At 27.8% G+C, this 18,977-nt stretch overlaps 1 protein-coding gene across 3 annotated transcripts; it reads left to right on the top strand.

The window, feature by feature from the left end:
• Positions 1-5,261: 5,261 nt before the first annotated feature.
• LOC129988308 (uncharacterized) lies at positions 5,262-17,631 on the top strand. 3 transcript variants are annotated; one of them, XM_056096507.1, is made up of 3 exons: positions 5,262-5,457; positions 6,782-6,887; positions 13,996-17,631. In XM_056096507.1, the coding sequence occupies exon 3, from the start codon at positions 14,020-14,022 to the stop codon at positions 17,470-17,472; it is 3,453 nt and encodes a 1,150-aa protein (XP_055952482.1). In that variant the 5' UTR covers positions 5,262-5,457; positions 6,782-6,887; positions 13,996-14,019; the 3' UTR covers positions 17,473-17,631. The 3 variants fall into 3 exon arrangements, with proteins under 3 accessions (XP_055952482.1, XP_055952483.1, XP_055952484.1); XM_056096508.1 differs by having other exon boundaries at positions 6,782-6,844; XM_056096509.1 differs by lacking the exon at positions 6,782-6,887.
• Positions 17,632-18,977: the final 1,346 nt, after the last annotated feature.

Here is an 18,977-nt window from a genome sequence, read left to right on the forward strand (position 1 = left end):
TGCATGGTGACGTCAATATTAAATTTGGAACGGTATTATGTGACTACAATTGTAATTTTGGGTCAAATTTTTTGTTTTAATCGGGTGGGAAAATCGTGTCTAAAACACAAATTTGATTTTTGGATACAACTAACTTCACGCCAGGGATTAATCGCCAAGATAGACGATAACATGATAGATTTCCAAGAACACGATAGATTCAGTAAATGCTAAATTTACATTAATATTTCGTAACTATTGTAAGCTGGTGCCATGCAAGGTATTCTCTATTATAATACCTTTATTAGAGAGTATGCTAAAAAGTTTTGTGGAGCCACTCTCGCTGGTTTAAAAGAGGAGTCTCCAAATTTAGGAGTAAAAAAAATACGTTTAAATAAGTCTCATAAGAGTCGCAAATTATCGAAATCTGCCACTGATAACTATGATGTCATTTCTAGCAATCGAGATTCGAAAACTTGTAATCTGGTGTTTTATATTCTGTAATAGGTGTATTATATATCAAAGGACACGTTTTTCCCTAGACGAGAATTTTTTTAGCTTTATGGTCTATATGGGATATCTAAAGAGTAAGTTCCATTTGTAATTTATGATGTAGTTATTCTGCAATCCCACAAAGCTCTATCTAGAACTATCTGCGAGATCATTAAACCAATCTCAAACCAAACATTCTTGTTCAGTCCACGGCGTACTAATGGAGTGGTGGCACTCCATACCATGCCATTTTTTAGAAAAAGAGTTTGTGCCAGTTTCTTTTCTATCCTTTGGTGAATATTTTGCAAGAATATATGGCAAGCCCTTCCCTTTCGCATGCCCCAAGCCTTTCCGTCCCAGTCATTTGTTAAACAGTCATTTCAAATAGCTGATAAAAATTTGGAAAGATGAGCTATACATCTCCTTGCTCCCTCCAGCAATATCACAATATTGTAAAATTTCTTAGATAAAATTCTGAGCTATAATATTCGCTATTCTGAAAAATAGCTTATATCATATTAAAGCATTGTCCAACTGTTATAGTAAATTATAGTAAAATTATATATATACGCACTGTAATCGTATAATTTAGGCACAAAGATATTTGTTTAAAAATTCGGTTTGCTCAGATTTTATTCCAAAAAATAATTGGAATAAATTTGTGTTAAAAGCCAAATATGAATAATTTGCACAACGCTATGGAAATAATATTCGATATCTGTATTGAAATACGCTGTACAATATTTCAAAAAGTGTGTTCTTTATTCAAAGTTTAATAATCTTGTAGTAATTATATTTCAAATTTTTTATTTACAATATGTTGTAACAATCTATTATTCATTTCTTATATGTGTTGTCTGAAATGGCTGGATAACTTCAATTGTTTGCAGAAGCGGCTTTAAAGGGGGAGGGCAAGGGGATATATTAAAGATACATCTTACTCAAAGGATATACAAGTGTGTAACATACCTAATTAGTACAACAAAATCAAATAGCTCTTATAAGTGACTATGAAGAAAAGAAAGAGTTCGTGGGAAATTATTTCACCAAAAGTTCTCCTCTGGAAGACGATAGAAGCTGTAATATTTTTCAGGCTAATACTTTCAAACATATATATTTTTTTCTTTCTTAATTGATGGAGTTTATAAGAATAAACAAAGAATTATTTTTTCGTGTTTTCTTTTACGTCGACAGTGTCTTATGCATTAATTCTTTTCGTGTAGTTATAAATTGAGGAAGCATTGTTCAATTTCAATGAAAATCAACAATTCCAGAAAAATTTTTATGAGTTTTGCGATATATTTATTTTATTTTATAAAGTATTATTTACATTTGTTATCTTTAGACAATACTATGCATTTATAATTTAGTATTCGATTAATTTATTTCTGTTGTAATTGAAATATTTTACAAGTATTAAAAAAACAGTGTTAAGAATTTTGTCAAACTCGAGCCAAATTTAGAATAGTTAACAATGTAATCCTCGTTAAAGTCCGATTAAATATTTTCATGTTCATACTATAACAAATTTAGGTAATTTATAGCTATAATATGTGGTTCGATTTATATGCTAAAATCTACAATGAAATACAACCATATTTTTTTAGAACTACTATTCGTTTCAATATCCTGGGACGACCACTTTTCGACGATTCTATCTCACTAAGGGGTGATACGCGGAAGATTGTGCGCATTTCCGGAATTAACTTTATTGCTAAATGTAAATATCTGCTCCTTTCATCTTTCCTCTTACCCCCCCCCCTTTTGTAGAATTAAATCCATCTTTTGTTATAGAATCCGTTGGCAAACAATAGATATCATCGTAATTAAATCTCAAGCATCTAATAAAACATAAACTCAAATACTGACAATCTTTTGGTAGTTTGTAAAAGAAACTTTTTTTTCCTCACAAATTTGCAACTAAATATTTAACAATCGGAGAAAAATTGGAGACAGAATCTGAATAAAAAAAGAAACTTAGGAGAATGAAGAAATTTGCTGAACTAATTAATACTTAATTATTATTATTAAATGGAGAATTAATTATTATGAATTATTTTGAAACTAAATTAGAGAAATCAGGTTTGCCCCTCTCTTGTCGGATTTGTTTTGTCCCTTCCATCTGTAAAACTTTGCCGCCACCTCTGGTTGTTTGTTCATATCCAGATTTTGATTCTTCCTCTCGATTTTCAAAAAAAAAAAAAAAAAAAAAAAAAAACGTTATAAAATTTTAGATTTTGTAATTTACTTATTTATTTAAAGCTACACTAACTGATTTTAATGAAATAACAAATTACAAAAATTTTTCTTTGTGAAAATTCTCCTTCATAACTTTTATTATATTTATATACTAACCGCCAATCGCTGAAATTAATGGCTGTTGATCATTATAATTATTTTAAGGTGAAAATAATATTATTTAATAATATTTAATTAATTTTCCTTAATATTATTTTAATTAAGATTTTAAAAAAACGTCTCATATTGAACATCTTACTCTCCAAATTATATCTTGATCAGATTTGGTAGGTCTAACTAAGCTTAATAGAATGCCTTGTAAAGCTCCTTCTATTAACACAAGATATTGTACGATATTACCAAGATGTTTTTCGACATTCTAAATACCGGTCAATATTGTGAAGAACCGTCACAATACTTTTAAGCATTTTGTGTTAATAGAGACAACTCACACACACACACACACACACACACACACACACACACACACACACACACACATATATATATTTGCAAACATGCATTCTCTTTCATTATTAGATGGTATACAGATAGAACAAGCCAAAATTATTTTGCCAAGCGCTACAATGAATTTATGATGAACATGAACTACATTTTATGAAAAACTCTGCTTCACGTTTTCTTAAGATAAAATTTTCATGCCCATCAAATAATTCAAAGGATGATAAATAATTGCGAAAAAGTAATAATTTTCTTTATACTATCTGTTTTAAAAAGCAGTTAATTTTGAATCTAATTTCATAATTTATTTTAATAACAAATTTTAGTAAGAACTCAAATTATATTTAAGTCAAATACAATGGACAATCTGAGACCTTACTAAAATATTGGGGAAGGAAAGTACATCATAGCAGAATTCACTATCGAATATAAAGTCGTCATTCGAAATCTTGTCTCTAAACCCCTGCAGAGTTAAACAGAACGTCCTGGGTGCACAGCAAAGGGTTAATTACAAGGAAATCGGTAATATAAATGACGAATCACAAATATTACTGATTGAAGAATATTTTAGGGATTGTGTAAAGAGAGAAAAACTGTAATTTTCTTCATAGTTTTATTAGATTTAATTTTGTAAATATTTATTAGATTTTAAATACCATTGTACAACACCATAGGAATTTATGTTTTCTAAATATTGGGAATAATATTGTACGATATTAGAGTTCAAAATAAAATGTAAAAAAAATGTCTTGCCTTTTACTCTTTTTCAATTTTGTAAAACAATATTTTAGGTCACTGTTTTCTCAAATTTTATAATGCTATTCAATAAAGGTACTTGCTAGGGATGACGAATATTTTAAGAGCGGTTATTACGTAACCAATATCAAAAAGTCACAAATACAAGTGATCAATACTTTTCAAAGAGGGGTGTGATTCAAATCCTTGATACGATCTTACTGATGATATTTCGATTACAGGTTTTGGATCACGATAGAAAGTAACAATCGATACGATATCACTGAAATTTGCCGGAGCGGTGACTTCACTGGAAAGTAACGATCGATACGATCTGTCCAATGGAAGCTCTCGAAAGAAATCTGTGATTGGATTGAAAAGTGAAGTATCGTATCGTATCATTGAATTGCATATCACTGAAATTTATCGGAGCGGTGATTTCACCGGAAAGTGCGAGGCTTCACTGGAAAGTGCGAAGTCACCGCTCCACTTTACGGGAGTGACCAATATTCGTATTTGATGATGCACTATTCCATATAGATCATTTTTAATTGCTCGTGACATGATTGACTGATTACATGTACTCTGTTTACTGCTGGCGCCATCTATTGGTAGAATATAGAATGTGTAAAGAAATGACACATATTTTTAACTCACCTTTTCCAGAAATGGTTCACTCTAATAAATAAATTAAATAAATAGTTTTGAGAAGAAAAAAAATTTAGAAGTAAGCTGAAACAGATAAATAAATTCAATCACACGTTCCTTAAATTAGTAAATTAAGTATTAATTACAATTAATAAATTTTATATTTTATATTAAGTAATAATTTTTAATTAATAATATGATTGAAATAACAGATATTTGGAACGCATATTTAAAAATAACAATAGCAATATTATTTGTTATTCAAAAAATCGTGGATTATACATCTCTACTTGAGCAAACTGTATCAATTCTGACTTTTTTTTTTTTTTTTTTTTCATTTTAGCGATTACCATTCTAATGGTGGAGCATGGAATGGTCATAAATGACAAAATTTAGAGAATATAGCTTTATAAATTTTTCTGGATATGTGGCCGTAATATAACAAAATGAATATGCAATGTTAAATATCTATTCAAATATCAGAAAGTATAAAAATAAGAACTTTGAATTTGATATTTCCAAGTATCTCCAAGCTATAAGAATTTTTAAAAAGACCTTAAGTGCTTATTAAAATCTTCGAACTGCTCTGAATTTTTGAAGAATAGTAACGATTAAGTTTTCACTAGATGTCAATTTTATATACACAAATAAATAGGGCGGAAAAATCGAAAACAAGTTATGTCGTATGGCAACAATTAAATCTGTAAAGGAGCAAGTAGCAGGAGCTTGCGAAGCAGATTAGAAAATTGATTGTTTCGTTTGAACAGAAAATGAAATAATTATACTAAATGTAGTATATTTTTTAATTAAATGCATAAAATTTATTAGTAAGCAATTTTTACTACTGAAACTATGTGGGGAACTCTTAGTACATATCTTGAGAATCCTATCAGAGACCAATCGGTAAATCATCACATTTAATTATGCAAATATAAACATAGTATATTAGATATTAAAATAAAATTATTAATATTTATGTATTTCTATAGATAAATATTTGATTGTTAGTTCTTTACTTCAATTTCCTAGTTTTGCCATTTAGTCAACCAATTCATGCGACTCAATTTGAAATAGTTATAATATGAAATTATTTTAAAAAATGATCAATTTAAACATGATAATGTGTTAAATTAATAACCTTTGTAAATCATTCCAATTAGACATGATAAAAAAGTTATAAATCTATAAATGAATTATTTTTTTATAGTTATTTAGCGTTGTTTTAACAGAATATCTTTGAAGTAGTTTTGTTTCTTCATGAATGTATGCAACAAAATTAATTTGTAATTTTTTTTAATAATTGATTTTTTTATTAGGTTATTGATATTTTTAAAACAAAATTAAAATGTCATAAAAGATAAGACAATGTTCAAGGTACATCTTCAGCTCATCTATACTACATAATATAATGAAATATTTTCCAAATATCTTTTTATATTATTGGGTTTGCAAAGTAATAATTATTTTATTTATTGAATTGGTACAAATGTTTGTTTATAATATCATTATGAATCACATATTTTTCATACAACTTCATTTCTAACAATGCATACAAATTTGAGCAATAACAAATGCATTATTTCGTCCATAAATATTTTTTAAATTTTATATCTAAATAGGAAATCAAAAAAAGAAAAATCTTGTAATAACTTATAAAAGGATTTAAGATGCATATATGTTTAGATGTTATTTATAATGCTGCAATCAGTTGTAGAAAGAGGATGATAAATTTTGTCTGAAATTTTTAAAACTTAAGAAACAATATTTTCAGAAATGTTACCAATTCACATAATCCAATTAAAGTATTAATCCAATCAAATGGATATTCATTGACATGAAATAGTATATAAAATTTTAATATGCGAAAATCACTGAAAAAAAATCCTAGAAAATTCCGAAAAAAAAGAGAGTAGCATCACACTAATTATAATAATAGCTGTAATGCTCTTTTGAAACTTGAATAAAAGCTGTTTCCTAATTTCAAAAGTGTTTATTTCCAACATTACTAAAAAGTATAATGAAATATTAGAATGGGTGTGATTTTTCATTAACTTTGCATTTGAAGTTGTTAAATTGGGCAAATTAAATTATCTTAGTAACTAATCAAAAAGTATCATTTTTTTCTACACATTCTATTAATGTTACAGAAATGCCAACATATTGAATTATTGATTTTTTTTATGAGTTGCATTCATGCAATATTAATTGTATATTAATCAATTTTTAGGTATCTGATAATTTTAGGTTTCAAGACTAAGATTTCCTAGTTGGAGCAAAAATCTAATCTTGAGTAAGCTGGAGTAATGATCTATTAAAAAGTTGGAGATAGCTCGGTTTGTTATATTTTATATGGATACACAAATTATTTCTTTGAATATTTTTTATTTATTTATATATATATATATATATTTATTTATTTAATGCCTTGGTTAAAATGTTTTTCAAATAAAAAAAAGTTTTATTTTTATTTATGAACTTTTTAATGTTAGTGTTAATGTGAAAAAAAGATGGCAGAGATGTTGTGGTGTATGTAAACATGTTAAAAATTCTTTCTTTAAAAAAAAAAAAAAAAAAACACTTTTATTGTACTTTACCTATGTTTTTATAACTTTTAAATTGCTACAATTTATTTTCAATTGAAATTGTAATCAAATCTTTGTACCAAAAAAAAAAAAAAAAAAAAAAAAACCAAACGACAAGGAATTTTTTTTTTCTTTTTTTTTTTGCGATTTTTTTTTTTTTAGTTAAAATATGATGTTATCTAGAGAATTTTTTCAAGTAAAGAACAAAATTTACTATTTTTTTTTAATAATTTTATAACATTTTTTGAATTTATTATTAGTTTATTTACTAATTAGTATTTGAAAAAATAAAATTTACAAATTGCTGACTTTGCTTGAAAATGTATATGATCATCAATTTACATTTGAATTACAGATGGCATGAAAATAAAGGATGTGTAAAAATAATTTGATGATGGCATTATTTTTGTATAAAGTTTTGTATTTTTGTTCTTTATTTATTGCAGTATTAACATTTTGGCTTTTTAAAACTGAATATTTCATTTAAATTTCTAACTAAACTTACTATTTATTGCAAATCAATAAAATTAGGATAGTGAAATATGTAAAAGAAAACTTCTAAATGTACTGCAATTGACAGTGAAGATTCTTGTCAAAAAAAAAAGTTTCTTTATCAATCCTGTTTTGAAATTATTAATGAGATATTTTACAAAAATAGTTTTGTGTCTAAAAGACTATTTGTTTTAACTTCAGAAAAATCTTTCTTTGACTTTGAATTGGTGAAAATTACTAAATTATAGGTTGATACATTCATTTTTATTTTAATCACTTAATTTAAATATACATTTCTGGTTATACAAGTTTTCATTTTAACAGTTCATAAAGAATATTAAGAATTATTATTAATTAGGAATTATTATTATTTATCTCAAAGTGATTTAATCTTTATGCTGAATCCAACTACTTGTTTAAATTTGCTGGAATAATGATTTGAAACTAATAAAGATCTTTAAATTTTCTTTAATCTGGCTTTGATATATATAGCTTTAGAATATCCAGATAACAAATTAGTAATGTACATTTCATCAATCATGATTTTAATTGGGAATAATTTTAAGTGGATTGTTATAAATTAATGTTAATAATACATTGCTCTTTCTATTATATTAGTAGAAAAATTCAAGCAATAATTAAGGAGAAGGGAAATGAAGGTTTTTTTTTTTTAATACCTGCATGAAGTGCATTTTTTTATCCCTTATCTCTTCAGTCTCAAAATTCTTTCGTAAAATGATTCTGGGATTGTAAAATCAAAGTAGATATGTTGGTCTGGAGATGCGAAAAGGCATTTTAACTGAAATTTCTAAACACAAATAAATCTCTCTTGTATATTTTCCAATTTTAATTATAGCTGTTATTCATCAAGATGCAGATATGAAAGGGATGAAGGTTATATTAAAAGCAAAAATGGCTTCTGTGCAACATTTTGATAACTGCCAGAATGAGAAGCAAAATATAATTACAAGGGAGAACAATTGTATTTTAAAATATTGTATTACTCAAGGAAATGCATTTAGTGACCATTGTATTCTAATTATTAAATCTTTAGTAGTTACTGTTTAATCTGGTAATTGGAAGACTTTTTTTTTCTTTGCATTTTCTTGATTGGTTTGTCTGATTTTGGAAGAAATTTCCAATGGTGTTTTGATAGAAATTTTCACATTTTTGGTTTATTTTTTGAGGACGGGTAGAAATATGTCTCCGTAGTTCACACAATTTGATGTAAAAAAATAAGAGTATTATTCCTTTTAAAAAATTGAGTTAAAAAAATAGATCTTAATTTTGAATTTGGTTTTGTAAAACTATCTAAGGATGGTGCCTGAATCAATTTAGTTTGCATCTGAAAAGGTTGAAATATCAAAAGCAGTGAGTGCTTTATATAAAAATTGTGAAAACCATAATAACCGATTCTACTATAACTTAGAAAAAAATAATAACTTAAAAAATACAAAATAAAAAAAATTCAGGCATTTAAGAAAATCTTAATAACTATTTGAATTGATTTTGATTACTTCGATGCAACTTAAGTTTTGTAAAAGTTATTATTAATTTGTTTCTATAATTTCAAGTTTTTCCTGAAATCTAAGAGAGTAAATGTTTGTTCTTAAGTCTGTAATTCAGATTAAATGTAACTGTTTAGTGCATTTAATTATTAAAAGTATTAAATATCATACTGTTCTTGCTATTATAAACAGTAAATGTCATTATGATTTTGCTGAACTCAAAGGAAGAAATATTTTGTTTATTATTTACTTAATGTAAGATTTATAAGGAGTTAATTATTTAGTATTTACGAATTAATTCTTATGGTGTTAAATCTTGTAGAGTTTTTTCTCATCACCAATTAAGTAAATGTTTATCATTTTAATATATGGGATGTATAATGTAACTGTTATTATATTCAATTATGAATATAATAGGAATTTGATTTTTGTGTTAATTTTATATTCTGTACATGCATATCTCTGTTTCAAGAAGAAAGGAAATATAAGTTTAGGTTAAGAAAAACTTAACCTATGTTTTATATGGTCTATATTAGAAATAATCTTGATGTTTCAGATCATGAAACTTCTGATGGTGTTAAAAGTAGAATTGTGAAATAAATATTTTTTCCCTTGTATAATAATTTTATATAAATCTGAGACTGTTAGAATAATTTGAATAATCAGAATGATTTTGTAATTATTTTCAGTATGATATTTTATTTATAGTTTCATAATTTTAATTTAAGACTCGTGTGATTTCTTTATGTAGAACATTACCTAATTTCTTAATGTTCTGCTTTCAATGCTGTAATTGTAATAAATGGTAATGTCTAATCATTCTTTGCAAATCTTAAATATTTTGCAGCTTATTGGCATATGGAATCAAATGTGTTAACCTTTAAGTTTTTGGTACTAAATTTGGAAAACGCATTATCATAAATGTTAGCTTCCTTTGAGAAACATTTGAAGATGCCCTCTCTTTTTATGGCATTTGGTGAAAATTACTTCTGGGATTTAGTCTAGTTTTGTTATTATCTGTCCTTCCTGTAGTAGGCAGGTTGCAGTTTTGCTGCATTTGAACCCCATATATGATTTTATATCATAATTTTTTTTTTTTTTTCTTAAGACTCCAGTTTACTACTTAACGAGGAGAAACTACTAAATTAAATATTACAACTCTGAATAAATTATAATAAGAATTTCTAATGTACAGTTATTTGGCACATTAAACATAATATAAATTTTTTTAATACTTTGTATAGATAATATTAATAAAATGCTGCAGTGAGATTATTTTGGAATGTGAAAGCTGTTTGAAATTTAATAAAGTTCTCAAATATTATTGAAATTATAAATTTAGTTCTTTTAATGCTTGAATGCTGTATTGTAAACTTCATTTTATTTTTATGTTCCTAGTCTATTAATTTTTGATTAACAAAGTTAGCGATTTAAATATATTTTAAAATTCTGGTTTCTTGTATTAATCTGTTTAAATATGTTCAATTCTTCTTTCTTTCTTTTACTATATTCTTTTGCTGTTCCATAGAGTAAAAACCTAATTAAATGTTTTAATATTAATATATTGTGTACAGAATTGATTACATTTTTATGCTTATCACATTTTAGACTTTTGTAATATAAATAAACAGTATTGTTTCCCATGATATTATTGATCTTTAGAATGCATGCTTAATTTTTTTTTTTGCTGATAATTTCAATTTTGTGTTACATTCTAGAGTTTTGTATATAATTGGTAACAGAATTGTAATAAAAAAATTATATCTGTATCCAAAAATGTACTTAAAATGCAAATAATAATTTGGGTTAAAATATATTATTCATTGAAGGTAAAATTGGATATGGTTTACTTAGAAATTAATATACTTGTGTTAATAATCATTTAGACATTAATATATGTTAGTATTTTGTTTATAACTACTACTTTCCAACATAATATTGCACTGAAAATTATCTGCTTTATTTCTAAAAGGCTTTGTCTTTTGTCTCTAATGTCTCTGTAAATATCATATTATAGCTTTATTATGTATGAAATTTTCAATATTGATGGCAGTATTAAAGATGAGTATTATTGATATGGGGAAAATGATATTACAAATTTAAGAAACAGATAAAACAGCGATTCGTTTTTGATCAAGTGATGACTTGTGAATGAAATTATACTTACTCATTTAATACATTCTCAGAATTCTTCTATTGAAGAAGAAAAAAAGAGTCAAAAACAATGCTAGCAGAATTCATTGCCATCTGCATTGTTTATAACATCTGCTGGCTGAAATCTCCTGACCCTTTGGGGTACAACACATAGGAAAGAGATTTTATGGGACAAAAATCATCAAACATTTTATGGGCAAAGCAATTTAGAGTATTGCAGAAAAGTTCATACTGGGATATGAAACCCAACTTGTTATTGGTAAGCAGTTGTACCTACCCATCAGCAAAGGTTTTAAAAAATTCTGCTGCAGCAGTTGTACCACCCTCAAACAAAAAGTTTAAGTGTTTTTCAGCTGTTCCATTGACAGTTCCAAACAGTTCCATTGACTCTTCAAGTAAGTCTTCATAAAATGTTATCACTAAAAGTCAGTCTGTAAAATGGTAACTACTTTTGATGAAAATCGTATCTAACTGTTCTTTCTGATGATCTTTGCTTTCATCTGTTTCTTATTCACCAGTAAGGAGAATGGTTTGGAATGATGAAATTATAGAACTAATGTCATTTCTTTTAGAGTTTTCTAAAAATTGATATATACATTTGTAATGATAGTTACAAGGAAAATTAATTAAAATTTATAACAGGAAATGCAATTTTAGATGTCAATGATTAAAGATGTTCAAAATTTTGGCTAACTTTTTCTCACCACAGTTAATGAAATTTACTTGTGAATTTACAAACAATTCTAACGTTTGATATTTATAGCTCTAGACCAGCAATAATTAATGAATGGAGAGCATCAGTATTTAGATTCTGAGTCTATCTTATGTGTGTAAGACTTTGTTGTCTTTATCTTAACCATATATTCATCAGAATTTCTGTTAGATGGGATGTCAGTTAATTCATAGCAGATCATAATCAATAACTAATTCTATATTAATTATAATCTAACTAATTCTAATTAATAATAATATATTAATTTTTTGTGTAGCATTTGTTCAAAATGGATATGTAGTTTTTTGGACCCTGATTACAGAAGGAATATGAACCTTGGTTGCTTAAACATTTCTTCAACATCTGATTTGTTTTCAATTTTTATGTTGATCTCGGACATTTCCAAAGATATAAAAAATTATTAAACAGAAAGCACTTGTACATAATTATCAAAGATAAGCTTTTCATAGATTTTAAAATGTTGATCTTATTTATGATCTTGAGACATTTGGCTAGAATTGGCATTTTTTTTTTTTTTTTATCTTGGGCAATGATATTGAACAAAGTGAATATTGCTTTACTCATTAGTTTTAATTTGAATAAAAATGATTGGGATATTTAATTACGTCATTAATTTTTTCTGATTATCAAATTCAATTTGAAGAGAATTTTATGTTATAAGTATAATTTGCATTTAAAGTAATTAATCTGTACTTTAACCCTTAAGTAATTTTTAAATTCTTTGTTCAAAATCTCAAAATATGTTCTTGGCCTTTAAAATTTATTTAGTTGATGGGGGAAAATATGGTAATTTTACCTTTATTGTGTAATGTTATAAGTTATTGGAATAAAACACAAAATCTGTACTTAGGGGATATGTTTAACGTAATAGGTTGTTGAAGGAATTTTTTTATCAGATTGTAAGGAATGCATTTCATCAAATAGCTACAATTTGAATGTTGCTTTAAAAATCAGTTGTGAATATTATTGTTGATGTTACCAGTTTAAGAATAATTTTCATTTTGTTCTACTTTGTTATAAAACATCTAGTGATCATCATTAAAGCTAGATTTAGAGCTGATATAATTATACGTATGTTAACAAATTGTAAATATCTTAGTGCCATGTAGCAATAGTTTCTAGATTTGGCTACTTTGCCATTAATAAAACATATATATAAAAGTAAGTGCTTTGTAAAATTTTTATGTGAATTCTATTTAATTCTGTTTAATTGACTAATTTCCTAATCCTACAGATGGCAGAAACCTTTCCTATTAATTCCTTCTTGCATTGGTAATGATATATTATTGAAAAATAAAATCATGTTTTTTCCCCCTTTATTTATTGCTTTGGTTTGGACAGCTCAACTAGAAGATATTGATAGTTTGAAAAGATGCTAGAGTGAAAAACTTCAACTGTCAATTGAAGGATTGATTATTGGTACCGAAGTAAATTTATACAGTTTTGAATTGGCATAATAAGAGCTGATTACTTGTTGCTTCATTTTCGAATGAAGATAAGTAGTATTCCTCAGGTTTCATTGTATGGTATAAGTAATTAGAATTCCAGATGAAGTTCTAAAGAGGCAAGCTTATTTAGAAGAAGTTATGGATAAGATGCTATTGAGATGGAGCTTTCTTCTTTCTTTATGTTATTTTGTAAGAAACATACAGTTGCAAGATGGGGAATAGTATTTTTTTTTTTTCATTATAAATATTTAAACTTTAGCCGATTCTCTCTGTATCATTAATTTTATTTATTCCTAACAGCTGATGATTAGTAGTTTTAATATGACAAATGCGAACGCTTATCCATCATCTCTATATGCTGAAAGATTTGAATAAATATTTTTTGGAGATTTAAAGCTTTATATTATTTTTCTGTATTTTATATTTCGTGGTTCCCCCCCCCCAATTGATAATTATTAGCTTTTAAATAGATTGCTTTTACCATATGTGTGTGACAAATAACATTGTATTTTATTTCTTATTAGGTTATTTAACTAACTTTGGAGAAAATGTCTATTATTATTCGTCTTCAAAATCTACCCTTGTCTGCTAAATCTGGAGATATTCGTCAATTCTTTGGAGGTCTCCGCATACCAAATGGCGGTGTGCATATTGTTGGTGGTGAAAAGGGGGATGCTTTTATAGCTTTTGAATCTGACGAAGATGCTCGTCTTGCCATGCGAAAAGATGGCAGTAAATTGATGGGTTCTCGAGTCAAGTTATATTTAAGTAGCTATATGGAAATGCAGCATGAAATTGACAGAATAACAAAAGAATATCTTGAGGAACCTAATAGGTTATCCCCTCATGAAAGATTAAGAAGAAGAAGTCCTCTACATGTGCGTGAACGAAGTGCTGATAACATTAAGCACTATGGATCTAATTCTCCGATGAGAAGCAGAAGTACCTACTATCCTGAAAGAGGACTTTCTGTTCATTCCAGAAGATCACCAAGACGAAGATCCAGGTCTCCAAGATTTAGATTCAGATCTCCAAGATTTAGATCCAGGTCACCAAGAATGAGATCCAAGTCACCCAGACTAAGAAGTCGATCCCCAAGAATCAGATCAAGATCGCCCAGAAAAAGATCCAGATCACCTTATATTCATGCTTCTGAAAGATCAAGATCTCCGCTCTCTCGAAGATCAATTTCACCTTTACCAAAACTTGCTTCTCATCGTAGAAGTAGATCGATTTCTCCTCATAGAAAGGAATTCCCTGGATACAAATATTCATTTTATGAATTTGAAAATAGTGGTGATCGAAATTCATACCAAAAAGAGCGAATTTCAAGGCATGATGAATATTTTAAAAGAGGAAATACTTCTAGAGAATTTACAAATGCTTCTGATTGGATTAAGAAAGATTTATTAAAAGAAGAACAAGCACAACTAGAAAAAAGAATTACTGAAGTTCTAAAAACAGGCCTTGATGCTATAAAGAAACATGATTCTTTCCACAGTATGCCCAACACTGCAGATGTTTCATATTCTACTCCAAGTTCTTACACCAATCTTGTTCCTGAAGGAAGATTACAAGACAGCATCCATCCATATTTAGTAGCAAATGTAAATATTAATAAAGACACTCTTCCAACAAACTCATTTCCACCACCTAATATTGATTATATTAAGTCTCAGAATATGAGTGTGAACAATGAACAATTTCTAAATCCATTACCACCTATTGTTCCCAATACATCTGTGCCACCTCCTCCTCTACACATGACAGCTCTACCATCAATGAATGTACCACCACCAATGCAAATGCCAGTTGTACCTCCTGCTGTTCCTGTATCAAATCTTCCTCCACCTGCACCTGTGCCAGCAATGCCACCACCATTATCCGATCCTCCAGTGGATGTAGCTATACTTTGTCCAGGATTTTTTATTACAGTATCTGGTTTAGATCCTAAATGGAATTTCAAGGAAGTTCAACAAATGCTGAAAGGTACATTTGTACCTGTAAGTAATATCAAATGGGAGATAGATGATCTTGGTTTAAAAACTGGTACAGCTTTTATAAAATTGACAATTCGAGAAGATTTTAATCATATTCTACATCATGCAACATATGTTTACAATGGTCGATTAATCACAGTTAGTGAATGTCCTAGTCATGTTGTGCACCGTTATTTTTTACCAGAATGGCCTTCTAAAGGACCGATTGATACACCACAAACTAATTTTTATTATTATAGATTAAAAGGATTACCTTATAGCGTTACTTATGATGATATAATACAGTTTTTCCAAGGTCTAGATATTGTTGATATATATATTGAACATGAAAACGAAATAGCAACTGGAATAGGTTATGTTGGTTTTGGTAATGTGCAAGATTATCAAGACGCTTTAAAAATGAATGGAAAGAATATTGGTCGGAGATTTATACATATGATGGCTAGTTGTAAAAAATCAATGCTTAAATTGAAAAAGAGACGAGGTGATCTTTTGAGTCAATCCAAGATTTTGATCCCATCTGTTGTTCCACAAAGTAATCCTACATCAGATATTAGTCTGCCTTCCCAAAGGCGACCTCTTTGTACACTATTAACTGGTTTACCTCAGGATATAACACCAATTAGAATTAGAAATTTCTTCAAGAGTGCTGGGCCCACACCTGATGCTATTCATGTCACTTTAAATGACAAAGGACGGCCAAACTGTCGAGCATATGCAGAATTCAATAGAGTTCAAGACTTTGATGCTGCCTTAAAATGCCATGGAACAAATCTCGATGGAAAAATCATCTGTGTGAAGCAAATATTGTTTGATGAAATGGAAAAAATTTTAAGTACTCAAAGAGCAATACGTTTCGTTGAAGAACTTCCTACTTCAAATGTACCAGATAAAATGCCCTATTTGTGGCAGTCTCCAAATAGCCGAAACTCACCTGTGAACTTCCCTTTGCCAGATAATAATTACAGAAGAATGTTGATTGGTCCTGAAACTACTTTAAATAGACCTGATGTTCAAGTGTTTGAATATGGTAATCAATCTAGAGAACCCACAGCAATTCAAGGTAATATGCAGTATGAACCAGATAATTCATTTCATTTGCAACGGAGACAACATCGAGATTCCAGTCCATTTCAAAGTGAAAAGTGGCCTTTATCCAACTCTTCTTTAGATATTAGAGGGAGAGATGATTTATTCAGCTCTCCTAAACAGATAAATTCTGAGGACTTTATTGGTAGCAGACTTACTATAAAAGTGGAAGATTTTGAGTCAAACAGAAATCCTGTGAAATTTGAAATGAAAACAAAACAGCCAATGCCAAAGAAAAGTGAATTAAGTGAGGCATTTGATAGATCTCTAAAGCCTGAATTCAAGAAAAAGCTTACCAAGTTATCCCCAGAAAGGCCATCTGTTCAAGAAATCAAAACCACTTCTAACAAAAATGACAATTTTAAGGAGAAGAGGTCAGAAAGCTGTAGTAAAGTCTCGTCAGATAGAAATATACAAAAAAGAGATGGGAAGAAGTCCCCTGACGTTTTTGATTCATTCAAGGTAAGAAGTGAAAGTGATGCTGGTAGAAACAGTAAATCTGATCCCAAATATAAAGGTAAAATTAATGAAAGAAGACGAGATGATTTTTCATATAAAAATTATCCTAGAAGTCCATCTCCTGCCAGACGTTCAAGCAATCGGCATTCTCGATCTCAATCTCCTTACAACCGTGACAGATACATGTCTGATCCCTGTTTATTAGCTGACAGAGATGAAGCTGTAGTGCAAATCAGCAATGTGGATCCTATTGTTGAAGGCCCAGAACTTGCAGATTTTCTTCGAGGGTTTGATGTTAACCATGATAAAATAATTCGAAGAATCGATCGTGGTAAACCAGCATGGGATATCCGTGTCACTTTTCGGAGTTATAGAGAGGCAGAAAGAGCTATTCGGTTTTTAAACGGAAGCTACTTAAATGGTATACCTGTGAATATGTTTTTTGTTGATTAGACTGAATTGTTTAAAAATTTTCATTTTATGTTAATAATCTTTTTCATGGAAAGTACCCATTTTGAATTTCTCATTCTTACATACTTACATTTTTTTTTGTTATTGTTTTTATGTATTTAAATGCAATAAACAAATTTTCCATCAGTAATGAAAGAATCTTGATTACTTTTTTTTTTCTTTGTACCATATTTTTCAAACTGTTATTTCTTAATTTTTTTTTTTTTTTGTTGTTGTTGTTGTGCTAGTTTTAATTTGTACCTAGATTTTCTCATTATATATTTCAGAGTCATTTTTTTCCTCCATATTTTTTTAAAAATATACTTTAAGTGAAAAGACTTAAAAAATACTTTATTTTGAATATTTCTAGCAATATTGTACTTTTTTCTTAATTATATTTCTAAAATTTTCTAAGATGAAAATTTCAATTTCATGTATAATTCAGTCAGAAAATGCCACATTTTATAAATTCCGTTATTGTAAGCCTTGCAATACGGGAAATTTTTTTGCAAAGCAGTCTATTGTAAATAAATTTAATGTAGTTACAGATTTTCTTTAATGCATGTTATTACCAGAAACAACATTTTAATCATTATATATAAATCATGGTGTAATACTTTTAATATATATTGCAACACTTTTCAATTAAATATTATGAACATAATTCAGTGTATTAAAACTTAAATTATAATATTTTTAATCTATTAGAATATATATAGTCAGTGATTAAAGTATTATTATATCACTTTATTATAACCAAAATTAAATTGGGTTATGTATGTTTTAAAAGGGACTATTTTATATGGATGGAAATAATATTCTTCTGTATATAGTTTCTGAAATAATAGTCCATATGTATAAAAAGAAATATTTTTGGGTTGTTGTATCAACCAAGAATTCTTTGGGTTGTATCACCTATATTTTTCTTGCAAAATTTGAAATTTGATGTATATATAAAGTTTGAAGTTTCAAAGGCAAATAATTTTTATTTTTACTAACAATATTGCTATTATAAAGCAATAATTAGTTTAAAATTACAAATTTGTAGAAAAATTGAGAAAGTATCATTTTAGAAGATAGATGCATAAGTATGATGTAGATTTTCAAACCTGCATTGGAAAACTACTAAGTTTTTTTCTTTTCCCAAGTTATTAATACATTACAGAAGTTCTCAACAAATTTTATTTTGTGGTTTTACAAAAAATTGCTTGCATTCTTTTTATTTGTAAAACAATTTCTGAAAGAAATTAAATTGATTTTAGATATGCCTACTATTGCAAGTACTGAATTATTATCATAAACATTCACCTTGAGAGTAGTTTTCTGTAACAAATCTCATTTATGTTTGCACATGTGTGACTCCCCCCCACCCCCTGTGAGAGAGAGCGTTTGCATCTAGTAGGTTAATTTGTAATTGATTATTATAGAATCTTGGTTAAGATGCTTTACTGAAATTAGTTATCAACCAGTTAGTATGTATGTATACTAATTTATACATTCTATGTACT

This window comes from Argiope bruennichi, chromosome 10, assembly GCF_947563725.1.
Source record: "Argiope bruennichi chromosome 10, qqArgBrue1.1, whole genome shotgun sequence".
Taxonomy (NCBI): domain Eukaryota; kingdom Metazoa; phylum Arthropoda; class Arachnida; order Araneae; family Araneidae; genus Argiope; species Argiope bruennichi.